The sequence below is a fragment of the Olea europaea genome, chromosome 6 (assembly GCF_002742605.1).
Source record: "Olea europaea var. sylvestris chromosome 6, O_europaea_v1, whole genome shotgun sequence".
In the NCBI taxonomy this organism is placed as follows: domain Eukaryota; kingdom Viridiplantae; phylum Streptophyta; class Magnoliopsida; order Lamiales; family Oleaceae; genus Olea; species Olea europaea.
In genome coordinates, this window is record NC_036242.1 from 11,734,619 (window position 1) to 11,754,734 (window position 20,116).

The 20,116-nt window shown below is 32.6% G+C and overlaps 1 protein-coding gene across 4 annotated transcripts; it reads left to right on the top strand.

The window, feature by feature from the left end:
- The first annotated feature begins 786 nt into the window (after window positions 1-786).
- On the top strand, window positions 787-5,717 carry LOC111395848. Of its 4 annotated transcripts, none has more exons than XR_002702876.1 (5): window positions 787-962; window positions 1,250-1,336; window positions 2,143-2,276; window positions 3,096-3,219; window positions 5,301-5,717. XR_002702876.1 is itself a non-coding variant. In XM_023022037.1 (5 exons), the coding sequence occupies exons 3-5, from the start codon at window positions 2,144-2,146 to the stop codon at window positions 5,325-5,327; spliced, it is 399 nt and encodes a 132-aa protein (XP_022877805.1). In that variant the 5' UTR covers window positions 787-962; window positions 1,250-1,336; window position 2,143; the 3' UTR covers window positions 5,328-5,717. The 4 variants fall into 4 exon arrangements, 2 of the variants coding, with proteins under 2 accessions (XP_022877805.1, XP_022877806.1); XM_023022037.1 differs by having other exon boundaries at window positions 2,143-2,391; XR_002702875.1 differs by lacking the exon at window positions 3,096-3,219.
- Window positions 5,718-20,116: the final 14,399 nt, after the last annotated feature.

Genomic DNA, 20,116 nt, shown 5'->3' on the forward strand with positions numbered 1-20,116 from the left:
TCTCATGTTTAAATATTACAACACAACAAAAAATATTAAAACAAGGTTTTATCACTATTTTTAATTACAAGAACTTTCATCAAAGATTTTTGCGTTTAGCATCTTAATAAGATATTTAACTTATAATCAAGTACATACTTAAATCAATTCCAGTATATGAATATCTGTTTAGTCTTCTAATAGACAATATATACGAATTTGATCATCATGGCTTCTGATTAAATAATTAACAAATTAAAACATAATCTAATATTTTTTTTTCATGAATTACTACATAGCTTTTATATGATAACATATATATATGACTAGAAATGACAATAGATCGAGGCAAATATGTGATGGTCATCCCCATTTATCTTCTCGTCGACATTTTACAAAAGGCAAGACGAGGATATAATATTTTCGTTCATATCTTTTAGTTCATTAATTTTAACTCTTTTTAAATTTTTGAAACAATATTGACAGTAAAAATATAAAAAAATTATTAAAATAAAAAGATTCCAGATGGAATGGAGAAATTTGAGGTGGGGATAATGTTCCGCTCCTCGCAATAATTACTTAATGGGATGGGACGATTGATGATGAATTATTTTCTTATCCCTCGATGAATTATTTTCTTATCTCTCAATGAATTATTAAAATTCTAAGTTGATACCAAATTTTATTTCACTATTAAGAAATTAAAATAAACTTCGTAAAATATAGTAAATTAATATTTTGATATTTTCTAAATTAAAAAAGATAAATAAAATAAAAAATATCCTTCCTATTTTTCTTTGGCCTCCCACCAAAACACATTCCCTAATTTTAGAGAACTCTTCCTCTTCCTCAACCAAAACCCTTCTCTCTCACAAATTGCAAGATCGTTCTATCACCCTCTCCTAAAATCCAACCGTCAATTTCAATATCACTGCTGATTCATAAATTTTTCTTGTATTTTCCCACGTAGGTACATATTCTTGGTAAGGTTTTTCGCCCGATCTTCCCCTTGTTTTTTCCGTCTTCTTTTCCTTTCTTTTCTTCCAAAATTACTATTTCTAGCAAGTTATGTCATGGGATTTTTTTTATTGTGTTTGATTTCATTTTCTATTTTCGATTTTATGGGTTCTTAATTTCTCTATTTGTGCATATCTACGTGGTTTTGTGAAAAGGTAGACGTAAGTAATACAGGTCTACTGTTTCCTTATTCTTTATTTATTTCTTAAGTTCGTGACATTCTTTCTTGATTCTACCTCATTGGAATTTGTAGGTTCATTAGAGCTTTCTTGTGGAAGAGCAAAAGAAGGTTTTGAAGATTTAGAAGGCCAAGGAAAAGCTACCTACTAAGAGCTAAAGAGTGAGTCATATGCCAATATAGTTTTGGCTACTATTAAAGGAGGTTATAAATCTAGTCAATCAAGTTATGCGAGATCCACAAAGGATAGTGATAGAGTTCTACACGTGGTAGTTATCGATTTTGTGAGGTTAATATCTCCAATTATGATATGGAAGATGAGGATATAGACAAACCATTGTACCAAGAAGACATGCCACCTAGATCTAATAATTGGGCTAGGGGTTATAGGTTGGCAACAAATGTAACTATTATTATTTTGAATTGGTTTTGCAAGCACTATGTCACCAACTAATAGAGCATATACTGGTCAAGTATGTTAGTAGAGATCTATACAACATGATTACAGGGGATCTGGGCATGATAGATATGGTAATCATGAGGCTAATATTTCCAATCATGGGGTCGAAGATGATCACATGGATGATGAACTTTATCGAGAATATATATGTCTAGATCTAATAGGCCCAAAGGTGACACATATATTTAATTATCCATCTTTCATAAATACTTGATGTTGCTTAGTAAGATATAAGGACGAAACTGAACTTACTAAAGGAAATAGTTTTAACCAACGAGGAATAATTATAGGGAAGCATTCGTGTCTGTACAATTTCTTTTATCTTAATTAAAACCATGGACGAGATTTTATCAGCTACAAGTTGCTTCTCTTCATACATGTAGTTGACTACAATCATTGTTTATAAATAGAAACATTGTTCTTTGGATATACAAAAACTAAAACATTGATCAAATACAAATGCAAGAACAAACTTCGATAATATTAAATCAATTTACTTGGCATGCAGGATGTCGCTAACTAGAGGAGGAAACACATCTAGCCGAGCAAGGCAGCGTAAACCAACACGTGGTGGTGGTACAAGGTCTATACGGAGCAATAATGAACATCATGATCCTAGTACTCTCAATGATGAGTTGGGAGGTGAGCATCCAGATGATTTGCCCATAGCTAGTCATAGGACCAAGGGTCATAACTGTGGTATTCCTATGCATGCTGATCGATTACAACGTATTGAAATAATTATTAAAAATAGCACGTAAGTATACATTTATTTTCAATTGATTTTATTTATTTAGAAACATACTTGTTGGTATTTTGTAATTGGACAAGAACTTTGCTAAATGTTAAACAAGTGAAACTAATTATGTGATAGTGAAAAAGATTATATATTTATTGTTTGTTTGTTTTAATAGCTAATATTTATATGTATATATGGTGAGATGTTTCAACCTCTAATCACAAGTAAAATGACAAACAAAATGAGAACTAAATTATGAAGAAAATCAAATTAAATAGTTGTTATGATAGGGCAAGAATATTTTATGAATTCATTCATGATTAGTGAGTAATGTACTGAAGTTGAAGCATTTTGATTTTGAGAGTCAAAAAGCTAGGACATAGGGATTAATGTTGAGAGAAACAAGCAGATGAAGCTGCCATATCTCACATTGGTAATGTTTAAAACATATATAAACTCATCATATTTTATTTTGATTGTTTGACCAATCAACGTGCTTTATATTGCCCTCTTCTTTTCATAAGTTGTAGTATTTTCTTATTTGATTTAAAATATAGCAACTTGTGGTTAAACATGATAACATTTATTACATGGATGTTTTCTAAAGAAGAAAGCATATACCTATGGTTAAAGATGATAACATTTAAAGATTTCATGTTTCTTATATGGTTGTGTAACTTATTGACTTTTTCCTAATCGTGTTTTTTCTATTATTTACGTAGTTTTGGTGAAACTTTCATACCCTGTGACATCACCGCAATCATGAAAGCATATTTTGATTGTCCATACCCCACATTCTGCTTGATGCCACAACCCATAAGAGATGGTTTATGGGATCGGTTTATGGTAATTATTATTTATTATATTTGGAAATTTTTGATAATCATTAGGTCCATGAATTGATTTTTTATTTATATATAAGGGCAAATATGTGTGGCTGACTGCGAATATTATCAATGTGTATGACACATGGAAGGTCATAGCGAAGGATAGATATAACGATATGATGAATGATGCCCACGAGAAAGCAAAGTATACAAGTCAGTCCGATAATTCGGCTGATTGGAAAGGACATGGCTTGTGTTGGATAAGAGCAGAGTATTGGGATAATCTTTTAAATTATTGGAATATTGAAAAATGGAAAAAAAAATACGAAGATTGCCAAGGAAAATCATCTTGCACAAAGACAAGATAGTGAAATGAAGAATCATACTGCTAGTTTGGTCTCCATTGTGATTACTAAGAAAAGAGTGATATATTTTTTTCATATTATTTTTATTTTTTAATTTAAAGTTCAAGTGTATTTTTAACTGATTGTGATTGATGAGTTGCATATCTTAGGAGAAGAATATGGATCGTCCAATGTTCCAATTAGAGTTTTTCAATAATGTTCACAAGAAGAATCATAGACTTGGCGATTTTATTGATAAAAAAATCCAAGCAAGTTCATGTAAGTACAATTAGAGTTCATGTACTTCATAGCTTGTTCATATAATCAGTAAGAATTTTTTTTTTTCATAGGATATATACAAGTTTTCAATCGAGTCCAAGTATGGTACTATTAGGGATATTCAACTTGAGTTCAATCCTGATTCATGGATCGATGCTATCAACAGTCCATCTAAAGGTCGTGTTTATGGGTTTTGTTCTAGACAGCTTGCTTCACTTGTTCTTGTACACCTACTTCACCTAGACGTTCAATACTTGCACGTGATGAAGAGGTGAATAATTAGAAGTCAGAACTATTAATTGCATGAAATACAATGGATGAGAACAATGAAAGGATTGATGATCTCACTGTACGCCTTGAACTAGTTGAAAGAAATCACAAGATCGAGATATGAGAAACAGTACGAAGCATGCTCAGGGAACTAAATATTCCTAATTTTCAATTTCCTTCTAGTTCGGGATCACGAAATGATGATATGTGAGACATGATATTTGAAATTTGGAATTTCAATAAAATAATTTAGCCCTTGTTTCAGCCCCATTTTTTTGGGAAGAATGAATTTTTGAATAGTGTATTGATGGGAAATGTGTGGTTAAAAAATAAGGAAAAATTTTGGATTTGCGTATAATATTATTTTATTGAAGAATGTGTGGTTGAAATGATGTCAAAATACTGTTGAAAAATGAATTTTTCCAAAAGAATGGAGATCAAACAAGGGCTTAATCTATTAAAACTTTAGTGTGTTTCGACAAATTTGATTATATAATGTATTTTGAAATTAATAATTAATAATTAGTGGGTTATATACATTTCTAATTATTATTATTAGAAAAATAATAAATTAAGATTCACTAACGGATTTTCTGTTGGTATTGAAGTATCAAGATATAATTTTAGCAACGAATAGTTCGTTGGTCAAATATTCAATTGGTAATACCCATGTTTTACTAATTAGAACATTGTTTTTACCAATGAAATTTCTGTTGGTAATGAAGACTTTCTACCAACGGAATCTGCGTTGGCAATTATAAGGTCTTTACCAACGGACATTCTGTTCGTAATGAAAAGACTTGTACCAACGAAATTTCTGTTGGCAATTATAAGGTTTTACCAACGAAACTTCCGTCGACAATGAAAGAATATTACCAACAGAATTTCCGTTGAAAATGATGAGGTTTTTACCAATGGACTTTTTGTTGGAAAGACATTCACAAACGGAAATCCGGTTGGTAAAACTAATACACTAACTACGACCATTAAAATAGTAATGGATTTTCTGTCGATCTTTTTCTATTGGTGAAGACTAGTAGCAACGGATATCGTGGCTTCAGGAACGGAAAATCCGTGCTTAAAGCCATATTTTTTAGTAGTGAATAAAATATGCCTCTTCTTTTTACCATGAACTGCTTTCTATCTTAGCTTTTTAGTTCTTTTTTATACAGTTGGCTATGTAAATATAATGAAATGCTGGCTGCAGGTTTTACACCGACTGTCTTGGGGTTGAAACTGCTTAGGAAACTGGATATTCCTGAGGAAAAATATACATTTCTTGGATACGGGCCAGAAGATTCTCACTTTGTTATTGAACTTACATACAGTGAGCATTGTTAAGTGTTCCCAAATTATTATTTTCATGATCTGTACTATGAATTGAATGCACAAATATTACTATGCCATGCCTCTTTTTGCAGGCATATGCTTATTCTCAACAGCTTAAGTCGATTTGTCATTAGTATTTGTGTTTTATCTGATATTATGTTAGATTATGGGATTAATAAATATGATATTGAGAATGGTTTTGGTCATTTTGGCATTGCAGTTGAGGATGTAAGTTTCTGTCAATTTTATGTAAGATTCCAGTATATATGATTGAAAGTAGATGATTGTCTTGATAGCTATAACCTCAACTCATATACCTCTGTCCTTGTTGCGGTTCTCAGCTGCATATGTTCAAATTCTCTGTAAACTAAATAGCTCTATCAAGAGTATTATGCTTGCTGTAGGAATTTAGTTAATTTCTTTCATTTTCCAATTTCCACTATTATATTAAGTGTTGGAAACAGTGTTCATAAATAAATGGTAAAATTCAGGAACCAATCCTCTCAGGCATTAGTGCCACGAGTCCCGTATCCATTAATTCATTGAATCAATATGTGAAAAAAAAAGAAAGAAGTCGACTGCTAAAGTTTGTTTTGTTTCTTTGTTCGAAAATAAAATACAGGTACAAATGGGATCATAGAGAAATATAGAAAAAGTAGTGCTTTAGGCCATGGCTAAAATTATGACACACTTTATTGTATATCTTAATTTTTTAAATTTCACAACACAAAATCAGCAGAAAATAAACAAGCACGAACGAAAGACAGATTATGAAATGAGATTTGTGTTTAAACAATAGTAAAATTTACCTCCACACTCCTTTAGACTTCGCAGCAGATAACAACAAACATCAACGAAAAAAATAATAATTCAAAACACATTAGAGAAATGAAAATCACCATAATAAATTAAATCTCAACGAACTATGTTCGAGCAGTAGTAAATTTTACCTTTTGAATGAGACTCAATAGATTTTGCAGCCAAAATAGATAGAAAACCAACAAGAACAAACAGAAGATAGATTAGGGAACAAAAAACACAAGTGAATCTGCAGAAAAATTGTGAAAGAGAGTTAAAATTGCTTTGGAAGAGAGGAATAATAAAAGGAGTTTGCTAGGGTTTCTTTCACTCAAAAACTGACACAAATGAAAGGAATAAAGAATACAAAGTGTAAATGGATAAGTTGTTGGGCCTCAATGTACAGTGAAAATAGAGAGGAAATCCATTGGGCACATGAACAGTGCAAATTAAGCCATCCATTGTGAACAGAAGGTACTCATAAATGAACGGTAACGTCCACGTTCACTCTTTTAAATTAAAGACAATAATAATCAATAGGGTCATATTAGAGAAAGGATTACAGTTCTACAAAAGTATAGTGGAATGGTTTTGTATTACCAAATGAAGTTTATTGTCATATGAATTGCCTTGATATATTGCTAGACATCAATCTTGGATTGCAAAGTGCAGTAATTAATCTGGGCAGATTAATTATAAATTAAAAGAAAAATTTCAGTTTAATGAAAAGCTAATGGATCACACTAAAAGGTAGAATTGGAAATTTTTGTGGGTCAAAGTGAATTAATTAGATTAATTGACTTTGGCTCTTTGAAGTTTGGACTTACTAATTCTAATAGGATTAGGGGTTGCACTAATATATGAATACATATTCCAAGTTTAGGGTTTAGCAGATATATTATTATTCTGTAGTAGAACAAGAGAAATAGATGGAACCATGAACCTAATTATATCCCAATCTATAAAGCAGCCATGAACTGTTCTTAATGTTGGAATTCTAATTTATTCACATCGTACGTGTTTCTATTAGTGACTCGACGTCTCAACAATTCAAGTATGTTAAGATCATGGTAAATTGGATTGAGAATTTTATCAAAATTGCAATATACCTCCTATCATAGATTCTACCTAAACACAAGGGTGACCGGGCTTTCGAATAATGAAACTAGTTTAATTTTCTTTTTAAGTAAATACCTAACAAGTGATATATAGAGGAGAAAGCCTGGAGTTGAGAGGAAAAGAGAGGGAGTTGGGAGGTACAGGTTATGATTAGGAATGTGGAGAAATCTTTCGAGTTGTCTTAGGTTTATGGTTAGTATTATGTTATGTATGTATGTCCTGAACAAATAATGATCTGTTATTTATGTCATGTCAACATGAAATCTTTTTTTTTTTTTTTTTTACACATTAGGGACTTCAGAGCTACAGAAAAAGGAAAAAACCAAAATCGAGTTGAAATTAGGCAAATGGATAGCAGAAAGTGAACAAAAACAAAGATCAAGATGAAAATGGCGAGTTCGATATCCTTGCTACTTGGATAGACTTATTCATGGAATTTTTTGAAATATATACCTTCAGTAACAATAAATTATGCAACTACTGTATACTGATTGAAGAGAAAAAAAAAATTATACATAAACATTTTAACGGAAAATATAAAAGTCGTCAACCAATTATTTATTAATTATATTTGATATAATTTTAAACAGGTCAAAAATAAAATTTTAATTGGGTCAAAATTGAAATTTTAGGGTCAAGGCTTTTAAAAAGTTCAAATTTAATACCCTTTTTGAAAATTACAACTTAACCCCAAAACATATTGCAAGCAAGGGGCCTGTAACTACTCAAATTACAACAAAGGCTCCCGTCTCCACCTTTGGCCCATTTTACAGAATACCCAGTATATATATTTATTTGATTTTCTAGGTTATTCAAAGGCAAAAACTTCTATTAGGCAAATTAAATCTGATGGGTAGCGAAAATCTAGTTGAACTAATCACATCAAAAAACTCGAAACTAACAAAAAATCTACTATTTAATGTTAAAATGAACTACACACTCACCAGATTATTGATAGCAAATAAATAAATAAACAAACAACAACTGATCAATGTCGCTGTCAAACTTTCCTTCCATATAAAAATCAAATAAAACAAATAGGAGAAGGAAACGGGTGTCATTTAATTGGGTTTTGAATTGCTTATCATATCTTTATATATATAATGAATGTACACATACGCACAGAACACGTGAACACATTGATGCAATTCTCCATTTTTTTGTTTATTTATTTATTTATTTTTTTCAAAAGTTTGAAAACTCAACAATCCTAGACACTGAAATTGACAAGCAGCGGACGGAAACTTTAGAATTATTCAATTAGAGAAAAAATTGTAATGATGGATTATGATATTATCATTAGGCTGTGATACCAATTGTTGAAATTAAATTTTTAATCATGCTAAGAATACAAATCAAGATTTGTCTTTTCAAGAGAAACTTATTCATTGTCTCCATTCTCTGCACTGACTGCCACAAAAAGGTGTCCTTACAGCCTGATTCTTTCCTCAATGAAATCATCAACATGTTTGGTGGACTATAGAAAATGGCTTAGTTTGGGTTACATTCAAACCCCAAACACTCTGGACTAGTTTAAGATGAGATGAAGTCTGGGGAAAATATTAGGAACAAATGCCTCATTCGAGTAACTGATTGAAAAATGATCATTTGCACTGTGGTCGGTGACGCCGGGTAAGATAGCAATTATCCTATAGGCTAGTTGCAACAGACGATTCGCAAGAAAGAAGAAGAAATAAACACCAAAAACAGAGAGAATTCTTTGAAAACTTCACTCAATATTATTAATAATCAATAATGATGAAAATTAACCCACAAGTCGGGTTAAATAGCTGCAAAATAGTAATTATCGAAAAATTACCAAAAATAGCAAAATTCTAACGATTACACCAAAATAAAATATGAAATAAAAGAAGTAAGTTGCCAAAAATTTGGCTTAATCTAGATTCTCTAACGTCCTGGAAAAAGGGAAATGAAATATTACCATAAATAGTAAAAAATAACTAAAAATTAAATTTTGGAAATGAAAACAACTAATTTTGGGCTAGAAATTGATGTCCACCGAGTATAGCTGGGCGGCCACGACGTGCATGCCGAAGAGAGTTTTCCGGGGTCATAATAGCGATTCTGATAATCGTAGCCAAAGTTATGGCCAAATTATCAAAGACGTGTCAAAATTACCCCAAATTAAGGAAAGATTGCATTTATTTTCTATCTTTGCGCCTATCCACCATCTCATGGTATCTCAACACCATCAACGAACTATCTAACAGATCAGCGTCATTTGACTCGGATCCTCCTACATCAATCGGTCCAAAAGAAATCCTGATCTTTCAAGCTCACCATCTCGAATGAGTAGTTTTGTTTCATTCAATTAGCATTAGGGTCATGCAATCATTTATATTTTGTTGAAGATCCTAATTTTCACTACTTAAAGTTGGCTGACACGATTTTGTTGGCATTTAGTAGAATGCGGAAATACATTTTCTCAGGATTCATAGAATTGAAAATATGATGAAAAAGATTTATTAATTGTAGAGGCCTTTCTTGTATTTAACACAATGCAAGTATTAGAGAAAAAAAAATAGAAATTTATTGTATTATATACATCATATTTGATAATTAATTTTCGGCTTTCAAAAATAGTAGTGTCACTGCATTGATACACGTCTAGGTATGTATATTGTATGCTTACTGAACGAGCGTGTTTTCAAAAGCTTTATTTGTTAAAATTTAAAATAACTACATTACCAAAGAGCCTATCTAATCTGCAAATGTATTCTAGCGTGGTCTAAGTGAGTTTTGCAAATTCAAGAATTCGCAACTTCTTTATCTGATACCTGGTCAGGGCTGATTATGAAGAAAATTTTCATATCCAAAAAAGAAAATAATGCGATATTTGTGCAAATCGAGTTCTAATTGTTATTCATGAGAATCCATTAATAATGTCCAGTAGATATAATCTTCCATTTTATCTATGGGGTTGTCACAAGTTCAAATTTTTTGCAGTAATTTTTCATGTGCTAGGCACTAAGTTCTTCACTTAGTCGCCCAACACTCATATTTCTCTAAGTAATGACGAACACAAACTAGAGATGAAAGATATGAAATGCAGTAAACAAACATAGGTATTTTCGACAAATCTCCCATATTTTCCCAACTTTTATTGCCTCGACAAGAGAAAACTCACAAAACTTTGGCTAAGAATCACTCTTGTGCCTTGTGTCTCAAAGCCCTTGATTTTATAAGTAAAATTTGTGTGGTTGACACACCCAAACCACTAGGTCCTGAATATATTTAAATGTTTCTCACTAAGTAAGTTGCTTAAAAACTACCCTAACTTGACATTTTACCAGCTGACCTGTCTAAAAAATTGCTTGCACAAGTCAATTCCATTGCCATGTGACTGACAAAAAGTAATCGTCATAGTGAATTAAATCTGATAGCTCTATAACTCGTTTACTTAGTGAATTTCGGGTCTGCACACCACGATCCTGCTAGGCTACGCATGCTGGAAGTTCTCTCTGCTAACTGCCTTGAATGTGGGTTCGCCTGTGCCATGCCTTTGTCCATGCATCACCAACCAATTCATTCTCACACCATTTATTCATTTTGCTGCCTTGCACCGGATTCCATGAAATGCATCCTCCCAAGCACATTTCAGCCATGGCAACAACATGGGAGCAACGCATTACCCATGCCTTAGCCGTTTCAGCAAGTTAAGAGATAAAGGTGCTAATAACCACCCCCAACAAATAAGTCCAATGCCTTCATTGGATTAAACTTCAAATGCTCTTCATTTTGTTAAATAGGCCCATCTCTTTCCATTGTAGCATCATCCTGGCTACTGCCTTTTCTATGAATACCATCCAGCATTAAAGATGTGAAATCCCTCGCATAATCCCGAACAGAACCTGTCTGTTTTAGAGTTTGGAGTGCTTCCCTTACAATCCACGATGTAGAGCAAAGAAGGAACTCATCCTTCAATTCCTTCGATGGTGCTTCCCACACAGTAATCCGAGGTCAACCTACACTTTCATTGTCCCCCAACCGATGAATGATATATTAATTCGTTGAGCTCATATCTAACTGAAGTTGATACATTTTAACATACTTCAAATGCAATTGAAAGGGTTCGATTATGAAAGTGATTCCAAAAACTTAAGATAAACTTGGCTGTTTTCTGGATGGAAAATCAAGATTTGTAGTTGCTAGGGAAATTTATTTACTGCCTCCATTCTCGGCACTGACTGCCACAAAGTAATCATTGTGTGCTTACAGCCTGATCCTATCCTCAATGAAATCACCATCATGTTTCGTGGACAGTGGACTACAAAAAATGGCTCAGTTACATTTATGCGCTCTTCGAATAAGTCTTAAGGTAAGATAAAGTCTGTCGAAAAGATTTAAGAACTGATGGCAAAATAACCATTTGCACTGCAGTCGGTCCAAAAGATATCCTTAGATTTCAAGCTAACTATGCAACTATCTTGAAAGCTCAGATAACTGTGATAAGGCCAGAGACTCAAGAATGAGGATTCAAAAATTCTTTCCAAGGCATCTTAGACAAATAATTAAACTAGATTCCCTTGGGTAATTTTGTTTCAATTTACTATAGAGTCGTATGATGTTCGACATTTTTACAAAGGTTTCTACAATTGTTCATACATAGAGTTGGGCAAAAAGATTTTGCCGACGTTAAGTAGAATAATATGATGAATAAGATATAAAATTCTAGAGGCATATTTGGCAGATAACATTGAATAATATCAGTAATAAGATTTTAATTCTTTATTTTCTTTTAATTTTTTGATACTGCGAAGTTGATAATAGACATGGATATTTATCGAAACTTTTACGTGCTCATCATATTGTGGAAAATGAATAGAGATATTCTATATAGTGCAAAGTATTGTCTATTGTTTTACATGGGTCATTTTTGGTACTCAACACCATCATGTTTGGTAAGTTTTTCGTCTTTTATGAATAGTAGCGCCACAGCGTAGAGTGGAGAGGAAATGAAAGGGAGTTGGGAGGTACAGGTTGTGACTGGGAATGTGGAGAAATCTTTCGAATTGTCTTATGTTTATGGTTAGTAATATGGTTATATGCGTATGTTTAACTTATATAAGTACTTATTCATTAAACTTTAAACTTCCATTCTAATGGATCGTAAAATTATGTCACATTCAAAGAAGAAGAAGGGGGGGGGGGGGGGGGGTTTCCACTTGTATGAATGTTTAAAATCCGTATAACATCAAATTCAACATGTTTCCAGTAACAAGTGCAAACTCTTTGCTCCTGTACTATAATAGTATAAATCGTCAATAAATAAATTTGAGTATGTGATGAGATTCGTGTAGAGGAATAGGCACTTGCGTATATAAAATGCTTGGATGGTTGGCGTTTGAAGAAATTGGCGTAACCTTTACTTACGGTGTCCATTTTGGGCTATAACACTATTTCGGAAAGCTTACGATGATTCTGGATGTCCTCACGGATTTGCCGTGATGTGTGATGGATTTTGACCATTTGAGTAAGTTTATTGGGTCAAAACGACATTTAAAGTTTTTTAGTTTATTACTTTCCATATTTGTTATTCCCGTTTTGTAGCCCAGCCCATTAATGGATTGCTAGCTAGTAAGTTATCTGTTCTTTTCATATTTAAGACTTTAAAATGTCTCCTAAAATTTTTGGGTGTTCATGAAATAAGAAAAACGTTTGTTTCTTGAGTTTAATCGGCTTGAGTTGTTAGTATTGTGTGTTTGTTGATTCGATCTACATCAGTATGTATCCAAATTTGACTCTACATACTCAAATTTATTATTTAGAAGCTTGCCATAATTGAAAAAATTGGTGATGATAATTACGTACACACGCCATATTTATTAAACTAGTCTACAACGTTAAAAATGAAGATCAAACTGAATCTCAAGAAGCCAAACTGACATCCAGGGGCTGAAATTACTTATTTGATTTTCGATTTGATCATACTTTATTCTCCTCTATTTATGAATAAGATACTGAAATGGAGAGATTTATGGGGATAAGGATTTGCTTCTTCAGAACATTATCATTTCATCTCGTACAACACAGTGCATTCTTAAGTCGATCATAAACTTTTTAAAGGCTTTCTTTCATTTAATTCTGCAGAGCTTTCGTGAGATGTTTGTGCAAATCGAATCCTACATAGTTTCCATGGTAATCAAATCAAAGTAGTTAAAGAGGTTATATAACATTTATTAAAAATTCATTGAATGAGAAATATTAGTTTCTAATTGATTAGTCGTTTCATTATAAAAGAAAGTTGGATAGGTAAAGACATCATTGTTAGAAATGGATGTCAGGCCAAACCTCTGATCAGGATGAATTCCATTGCAATTTACACAGACTGACAATGGCTGTTTCCCCCACAATCAGTAATGGTGAAAATTATTGTGGGTATGGACTCGTATACATTGAATGTTTTGCATCTCTTTCAAATCATTAGAAATCGAAAAGCTAGTTTAACTTAAGGAATGATCAAAACTTGCAACGATACCAAATTAGAATAGCTTTTTGTGTATGAATTACAAAGCAGAAGACCATATTTACATGGGTACAAATCATTAGAAAATAAATATTATAATCTAATTTTGTAAAATAATCATACGAAATTTAGCGAATATGATAATCAAAGATGTCACTGTAATCTTTCTACGTAGGATATCGTTGCAATGAAATTTTTTTGATGTATTAGAAATACTAATGCACGTGCAATCCTCGGGCTCCTTTTCCAAGTTGAATGAAAAGCTTTGATTAATAGTTTCCATACTAAGAACATTGAAAACAAATAAATAATGTTTGATGAGTTTTTTATCGTTTAACACCCAAATGAAACTGATCCTTTCTTGCTCTTCAAACCATCTACTTTAAGTAGTTAGTAGTGGGATCCACGTTGGCAAATAACAAGAGGCCAGCTATTAAAGATACCTGTCACACTTTAGTCATTGCATTAGTTTGCAATTGAGGCATTTCCATAATGGCAAGTCTCCTTATCCAGGGCCAGCCCCCCTCCAATAGGGACCCTGGATTTCTAGTAGGGCTCTTTCCATAATATATAGTGCATACTGTTGGACCCCATTTGCATCACTTGCCTATACTTGCAAATGAAATATAACTATTATCGATGCAGATATATTAAGCAATTTTTAAACTTACTTATAGGAATGGTCAAAACATGCAACGATATTAAATTAGAATAGTTTTACTGTCTTAAAATTACAATACGGGATACCATATTTACCAGGTTACAAATCATTAAAAAGGAAATATCATACTCTAATTATTTGAAATAATCACAGTAATCTTTCCACAGAGGATATCATGCAAAGTTTTAATCGATCATGTGGGCTTATATGTGAATTATTGTGTATTAAAAGGCTATTAAATTTGGTTAAACCCGTTTAAAGTTATCTGATAAGGTTTCGGTATTTTGGGCTTTAATACACCTAACTAAAGCACGGACTTTTATGTGTTGAGACTACGGCATTGTTCCTAATTTCATGATGAATTGAATTAGGTTAACTGGCTCCAACCGCTAGAGAGAAAAAGGGGCTACACGTTGCTTTAGAAGACATAATGGCAAGATTTAATTGTTGCAATTAATCATGTCTGATTAAGGTACGCTTCCGCTTTGGTTCATGTATTCTTGATGATCCAACATGATAGATCTGACTATTTTGACGGTAACAATTTTCCTACATTTCACTGCAATGATAATTGTTTGAGGTAATTACAGTTAGTAATGCATGTGCAACACTTGTGCTTCTTTTCAATGTTGAATGAAAAGCTTTGATTAATAACGTCTGTAGGGAGAACAACGAAATTTTCCCGAAAAAGTAATGTTTGTTAAGCCTGTAATCATTTAACACTCAATGAATGATATATTAATTCATTGAGCGCATATCTAATTGAAGTTGATAAGTTTCTACGTACTTCAAATTCAATTGAAATGTTCAACTAAGAAAGTGCATCCAAAACTTGAGAGTTCATAAACTTGGTTCGTCTTAAATTGAAACTTATTCATTGCTTCCATTCTCAGTGCTGACTGCCACAACATGGCATGCTTACAGCCTGATCCCTTCCTCAATGAACTCACCAACATGTTCGGGTGGATTGCACAAAATGGCTCAGACATTTAGCAGATAGATACAGAAATACATTTTCCCTAGATTCTAGAGGCTTTTATGGCATTTAACATTGAATTATATCACATACAATATTTTTATTCTTTTATTCATTTTTTATACTCCTAAGTTGATAATGAACGTGGATATTCAACGTAACTTTTGCTTGCATCATATAATAGAAAATGAATAGTGAGATTTTGTAAATTACAAAACATTTTCTGTTGTTCACATCGGTCATTTTTGGAACGCAACATCACCAGGTTCGATAAGTTTTTTGTCTTTTATAAATAGTAACATCGCCTCATAGATACACCTATACATATGCACATTGTATGCTTATGAGAGCCAACATGTCTTCCGAAGATTTATTTGTTATAATCAATTATAGTTAGGAAGCCAGGAATATAAGAGTTATGATCTAGATCCAATCAACCTTGGACATAAATACTTTTAATATATAATTAATACAATTTTATGGTAGATTTATTATTTAATTAATATTCAAATAAATTAAATAATAGAGTCCGTAAATTCAAATATTGATAATTTGTTAATCATTGTGAGATACAAATTACATATGATTGAATCTTAAATCGTCCGTGATCGTAATTAATAACGAAATATGAATATTGTTATTACGGATAGACTATCATGTGTGACATTTCTTACTTATGTAGTAGCTGATCTCACAAGTTAAAATATGATGACATTTAATTGAACACGTGAATGTTTTGCTGTAGAACAAAATATTGGAGACCCCCTGAGAGATTCTATATGGATAACTATTTGAGTATCAGTAGTTAATATCTAACGTTCGGTAATAGAATTGATCATTTGACTTGAGGTCGTCATAGTGCCTTACATGAGAACAATCATGCTTTAACGGTGTTGGATGTTGCTCTACCAAGAGCAGCTAATACGACATCGTTTGGGTATGTCAAGAATCGTATGAATGTTATGAATGATCAATAGAGGATTCGTCACTCTTAGATAATAAGTGATTATGATCTACATTTCCTTTAATTAAGTCGATAATGAAATCCTTGGCCAATGTGTGCTCATAAGTCGAAAATATTTTCGACTTACATTGACTTAATAGTGGAATAAAATATATGATCAATGATCGAAATTGACACACTTCCATATCTCGTAATTGATCGGATCATAATGACGAAAGGATTATAGTTTCACAGTAAATGAACAAGTTTGATTTTGTCATACTACGTGACATTTTACGTCATATGTATTGCTCTGACATATTGCTAGATGTCAATTTGGGACGGCGAGTGTGAATTGGTGATAAATTAAAAGGATGTTTTAATTTATCAATTTTGATTAGATCAAAATAATATTTCACGTCGTTAGATATCGTGATTGGGAACCTAATGGGTGGCACACAAAAGGAGAACGAGAAGATTGTGATTTGTCAATTAATTAATTTAACAAGCGTTGGATAAATTAATTAATTGTGTTGCTTATTTATAAGCCTGAATTAATTAATTGGATTAATTAATTCACGAACCCGATTTAATTAAATGAGTTAATTAAATATTGGATCGAGTCAAGCCAAGCCCATTTGAGCTTATATAAATATGACTAGAGATTTCAAAATTAGTAGAAAAATCATTATTCTTACTAATAAAAGAAGAAAAAAATCTCAATCATACAATCTTGTTCTCTAGGTGGATCACCGTTGGAGGTTGGACAATTGGACACTGTAGATGGTAGATTATGGTTGCTGGAACAAAAGAATAGTAAAGAAATTTGCAGAATCAAAACAAGAATTGCAAAGGAATTTGCGGATCTAGAAAAATATATAATTTTTATCACAATTCCTATCTAAACACAAAGATGAATCTAGGAGGGAATTGAAATTTGTATTAATTTTCGCTGTGCATGATAAGTAAATTCCCAATAAGGAACCCCTCTTCTAATCCCAAAATTGATTCTAGCATGGTCTCTGTGACTACTAGAAACTCAAGAATTCCCAACCTTCCCTAATACTTGCCCAGATTTAATTATTAAGGAAATTAAAAAAAAATTGTCATTGATTTTCAATTGTGCTAATTCCGTTATAGAAATTGTGAAGGCATAAAAGCCATGAGATTGGATAGAGGAGAAGAATTCACCTCCAAAGAGTTTGAGAAATAATGTGAAGAGAATGAAATTCGTCGCCCGTTGACGATTCCATACTCTCCACAACAAAATGGAGTGGCCGAAAGAAAGAATAGATACACTCTTAATAGTCCCATTGCATGCTCAAAAGTAAAAGATTGACCAAGGAACTTTGGGCCGAAGCTATTAATTGCACTGTGTATATGTCTAATCGATCGCCTTCTAGATATATATGAAATAAGACACTACAAGAAACATAGAGTGGAAGAATGATCAGCATCTCTCACCTATGAGTATTTGGGAGCATTGCATATGTTCATGTACCAGATTAAAAGCGGTCCAAGTCAGATGACAAAAGTGAAAGGTAGGTCTTTATCATCTATGACTCTCACTCTAAAGGCTACAAGTTGTATAATCCAAGCAAAGAGAAAATCACCATAAGAATAGATGTCGAGTTTGATGAAGAAGGAACTTGGGATTGAGGTGTCCAAGAAAAAGAGTATGATTTCTTGCCTTTCTTTGAGGGCAAAAAAAAAAAAAAAAGGAGAGAATGGAGAGCAACAAGAGCCTACAATTCTACCTTCATTACCTACTCATGGAGATGCTTCACCATCATCTTCAAAAGGAGAAAGCTCAAGCGAAAGGACACCACAAATGAGGAGCCTACAGAGCTATATGAGGTAACAGAAAATCAAAATGATCTCACACTTTTTTGTCTTTTTGCCGATTGTGAGCTAATAGGGTATGAAGAAGTGGTGCAAAATAAAAGATGGAGAGATGCCATGGATGAAGAGATTAAAGCTATTTAGAAAAATGACACGTGGGAGCTGACAACTCTTTCCAAAGGAAAGAGAGCAATTGGAGTTAATTGAGTGTACAAGGCAAAGAAAAAATGATAAAGAAGAAGTGGAGAGATATAAAAACAAGATTGGTTGCTAAAGGATACAACCAATGGCCGGGAATCAATTATGAAGAGATATTTGCTTCTGTTGCTCGTTTAGAAACCATAAGATTAATGGAAGATATTTCAAATGGACTTGAAATCAACTTTTCTAAATGGCTATCTCGAAGAATAAACTTATGTGGAGCAACCAATTGGCTATAAAATAAAAGCACATGAAGGAAAAGTCTTAGAACTAAAAAAAAAAAAAAGACTTTATATGGGTTGAAACAAGCTCCATGGTCATGGAATAGTAAAATTTACAAGTACTTTCAAGAAAATGACTCCACAAAATGCCCTTACAAGTATGCCCTTTACACATAGGTAAATAAGAAAGGAGATGTTTTGCTTGCTTGTTTGTTTGTACGTAAATGATCTTAAATTCAAAGGAAATAATCAAAGTATGATCATTGAGTTTAAGAAGGCCATGGCTTAAGAATTCGAGATGATAGATATCGACCTCGTGGCCTACTATCTTGGGATTGAGTTAAGCAAATGGAGTATTGCATCTTTATCTCATAAGCAGGGTATGTGAAAGAAATTTCTAAAGAAATTCATTATGGAGGATTGCAAGCCTGTATGGACCCCCGTCGAATGCAGAACTAAGTTATCGAAGAATGATGAAGGTAACAAAGTAGACTAACACTTTTTAAGAGTCTTATTGGAAATCTAAGATACTTGGCATGCACAAGACCATATATCCTTTTTGGAGTTGGGCTCATTAGTCGCTATATGGAGACACCTACCGTAACGTATATGAAAGCTTCAAAGAGGATTCTTTGCTACATCAAAGGTACGCTTGATTATGGCTTATTCTATTCATCATCTAATGAATTCAAACTTATTGGATATAGTGATAGCAATTGGGGCAGAGACAGTGATGATAAAAAGAATATGACTGGATATGTGTTTTACTTGGGTGACACAACTTTTACTTGGAGCTCGAATGAGCAATCGATCGTAGCGCTATCTACATGTGAAGCTGAATATGTAGCAGCTACATCAAGTCTTTGCCATGCAATTTGGCTTAGAAATTTGTTGAACACGCTTGGAGTCTCACAAGCAGAACCAACCGAAATCCATGTTGATAACAAATTGGTATTGGCATTAGCAAAGAACCTAGTACTCCAAGATAGAAGTAAGCACATTGATACAAGATATAAGTTCATAAGAGAAAGCATTGCAAAGAAAGAAGTGCAACTAAAATATGTAACTTTTCAAAAGTAGATCTTCGACATTCTCACTAAACCACTCAAGCATGACATGTTCCGCAAGTTAAGAACTCTACTTGGAGTAGCAAAATCAAGTTTAGAGGGATGTAGTAAACTTGATTTTTGGACTAAATAATATAAGCTTAAAGATCTTGCTTATAGTACCAAATCAATTAAAAAGCCCAATATACCTAGCATTTCTAGAAACATTGTCTATAAATATCTACTAGAATAATCTATGTAAATATTTAAGTAAAATATGTGGTGATAAATGTGGTAATGTGTCAAGAAGATTATGTGAACTTATTAAGTCTATCTAGAGTATTTTAGAAAAATATCTTGAAGTGTGGTCTAAAAGTCTAATGTAAATATGGGGTCTAAG

Bases quoted from the DNA above. Each gene is read 5' to 3' on its own strand.
- LOC111395848 (XM_023022037.1), top strand. From the start codon at position 2,144: ATGTCGCTAACTAGAGGAGGAAACACATCTAGCCGAGCAAGGCAGCGT. The intron at 2,392-3,095 runs GTAAGTATACAT...TTATTTACGTAG, and splicing joins ATAATTATTAAAAATAGCAC to TTTTGGTGAAACTTTCATAC. The intron at 3,220-5,300 runs GTAATTATTATT...TGCTGGCTGCAG, and splicing joins GTTTATGGGATCGGTTTATG to GTTTTACACCGACTGTCTTG.